Source organism: Suricata suricatta, chromosome 8 (genome assembly GCF_006229205.1).
Source record: "Suricata suricatta isolate VVHF042 chromosome 8, meerkat_22Aug2017_6uvM2_HiC, whole genome shotgun sequence".
NCBI classification, from domain to species: domain Eukaryota; kingdom Metazoa; phylum Chordata; class Mammalia; order Carnivora; family Herpestidae; genus Suricata; species Suricata suricatta.
In genome coordinates, this window is record NC_043707.1 from 238,424 (window position 1) to 241,212 (window position 2,789).

The 2,789-nt window shown below is 61.9% G+C and overlaps 2 protein-coding genes across 2 annotated transcripts in view; both read left to right on the forward strand.

Annotated features, from left to right (window-relative positions):
- LOC115299554 (regulator of G-protein signaling 11-like) overlaps window positions 1-1,356 on the forward strand; it is a 6,694-nt gene extending 5,338 nt beyond the window's left edge. Inside the window, exon 13 of the mRNA XM_029948954.1 lies at window positions 1,159-1,356. Within this exon, the coding sequence (XP_029804814.1) occupies window positions 1,159-1,356 (198 nt within the window). The remainder of the gene's footprint in view (window positions 1-1,158) is intronic.
- Window positions 1,357-2,032: 676 nt separating this feature from the next.
- Window positions 2,033-2,789, forward strand: part of ARHGDIG (Rho GDP dissociation inhibitor gamma) — a 2,887-nt gene continuing 2,130 nt past the window's right edge. Inside the window, exons 1-2 of the mRNA XM_029948955.1 lie at window positions 2,033-2,126; window positions 2,459-2,572. Coding sequence (XP_029804815.1) covers window positions 2,033-2,126; window positions 2,459-2,572 — 208 coding nt within the window. The remainder of the gene's footprint in view (window positions 2,127-2,458; window positions 2,573-2,789) is intronic.

Consider the following 2,789-nt stretch of genomic DNA (forward strand, 5'->3'; position numbering starts at 1 on the left):
GCCCCCACGCCCCGGAAGACACGCCCTCCCACGCCCGCCCCGCCCCGCGCCCCCGCCCCCCCCGCCCCCTTTGCTGTGAAAGACCCGCCCCGCTGCAGAAGGCTGGAGGGAGGGGGGCGGGGGCGGCAGTGTCAGCCCTCTGCGGGTGTGAAGTCTGGAGGACCCTCCCACTACGTACGACCCTACGACCGGAGAAACTGAGGCCCGTGACCGCGGGAGGGGCCGTGAGGAGGAACGTGGAGATGCCTGCCCTGGGGCCATGGCACAGAGGACTGTGAGGGAATCTGGGGTCAGCAGGAACAGGGTGTGGGGTTCTGAGAGAGGAGGTTCTCCGGGAGAGGGCACTTGTGGGGTGGGGGACGGCAGTTCGAGGCCTATTGTAATATGCGTGGCCGCCTCGGGACGCGAAGCCCCAGTGCTGGAGGGGCTGTGAGGTCAGGGCAAGAGGTTTGACTGTCCTAGGAGCGTGCTTCTGTGATCGTGATCGTGACACCCAACGTCACAGCATGTTGGTGCCTCGGGGTGGCTGTTGCAGGTGTGCTGGGGGGGGCGGCAGAAGGCTGACATTCCCCCCAGCTGCACAGAGGCCTGGGCAGGAGCAGCTGGAGAAGGGGCAGAGACTCCACGGATACAGAGTGTCTGAGAGGACCCTGGAGAGGGTGGGTCTCATCACCCCCCCCACCCCCCCCAACTCATGGTTCACCTGCAGCCTCTAGGCTCAGGGCCCTCTCCTGGCCTTTTCTCCCCCTTCTCCAGCAGTTTGGTCACTACACCCCAGAGCCCCTTTGCTGGGCATTGATAAGAATTTCAAACAGGGGACTCCTGGGTGGTTGAGTCGGTTAAGGTCCTTCTCTTGGTTTCTGCTCTGGTCATGATCTCTCGGTTCATGAGATGGAGCCTGCTTGGGATTCTCTCTCTCCCTCTCTCTGCCCCTCCCCCACTTGTGTGCGTGGGCGCATGCTCTCTCTCTCTCTCTCTCTCTCTCTCTCTCTCTCTCAAAACAAATAAACTTTTTAAAAAAGTTCAATCAGGTCTATCTCCGCTTTTTGGAGATAGCATCTCCCTCCTCCCCTCCTGCCTCAGGAGGTGCTGGGACAGGGCAGTGTGGGGGGCTGGCCTTTGGCCTGCAGCCTCAGACTGATCCACTTCCACTGCTAGCGAGGCCAGGACCAGGACGAGGTGAGGCAGGGGGGCTGCAGTGGGGAGTCCTGCCTCCACCAGGCATCTCCCTTAGATCCCAGCAAACTGCTCCCAGCCATCCTCACCCACACAGGTAGGGTCAGGCTGGGGACCAGCCTGACCATCCTCCTGGAAGAGTGGGCATCCACAGAAGCTGAAGGCCACCAGAGGCCATAGCTGTGCACCTGGGGACAGTGGTTTCCCTAACCAACTACCCTGCTGCAGGGCAAGGGCAGCAGGGATGGGCCCTAGAACGGCCTGGGCCTCAGCTGGGGAATCCTGCCCTGGACAAGATTGTGGACAGACGGAACTCCAAGGGGGACTGTCCCCCTCCACGCACCAGGGCCCCTAGCATCCATGGTCCTGCTCAGTGAAAATTTTGGGGGTATAGGTGGGGAAATCATAACATGGTCCCCAAACTGGACTCTGGTAGGGGTATGGGGGCTTCATCCAGGCTAGACACTCAGCAGTAAAGGAGCCCAGAGTGGGTGGTCCTGTTTGTGGAGCCAGGGTGGCCTGGGACCCTCTCTCTCTTGTTTTGGGCAAAGGTGGCTCTAATCACTGGCTGTGCTCAGAAATGAGGTGTGGGGGGTGCCTGGGTGGTTCCAACTTCGGCTCAGGTTATGATCTCATGTTCGTGGTCTCGAGCCCCGCGTCAGGCTCTGCTGACAGCTCAGAGCCTGGAGCCTGATTCTGATTCTTGTCTCCCTCTCTCTCTGCCCCTCCCCGCTCATGCTCTGTCTCTCTCTGTCTCAAAACTAAATAAAAAACATTAAAAAAAAGAAAGAAATGGGGTGTGGGGCAGAAACGTGTAAGGAAGAAGGGGAACCCAGGCTGGTGTTCTGCCTCCTCCATGTCCTTCACGCACACCTTCAATCTAGCTGGCCCCGGCCTGAGACCCAGCTCACCTCTTCTCCGCCCTGGCTGCCCCATCTACCTGCCCGGAGGTTTGTCCCGACATCAAGACCAGGAAGCCCCTTTTATGCCCCTATCTCAGCGCTCCACACCAGGACTCCTTGTCCAGTCAGTGTCTTTTCCTCCTCAAGGACAGGGCCCTTCCTATGGTCTGGGTGCACGGAGCCTACAGAGGCCAGTCCGGAAACACTAGAGCAATGGCTGTGTGACTCCATGTTGCATCTCGCAATGCGGTGGGACCCCCAGTCTCTGGGTTTCTCTGGGCCTGTGGACACAGTCCTCTGTGAGCCTCTGGGATGTGGAGCCAGAAGACTGCACGCGCACACACACACACACACACACACACACACACACACGCGCGCGCACACCAGCTCCCAAGGCTGGGCAGACTCCAGGAGTCCCCTCTGCCCAGATAGAAGATGGGTGGGGGTGGGGTGGGGGACTGTCGAGCCCCAGGTGCGGCCTGCACCGCCTGCAGGTAATGAGAGCCCAGGGACCTGGCGGAGGAGGGGCGCGGCTGCTCCGCCGGCGCCCCCGGCCCCACCCGCCCCTCCCCGAGGGCTGTCCCGGAGAATCCCCCCAGGCTCTCGCGGGCGCCGTAGGGGTGGGGCGGCTCTGACGGACAGAGCCGGGTGCGGGCTGCGCGGGCGGCTGGGACCGTGACCGCGGCGGCCGTGCGGGCTCCTGGGGCGCCC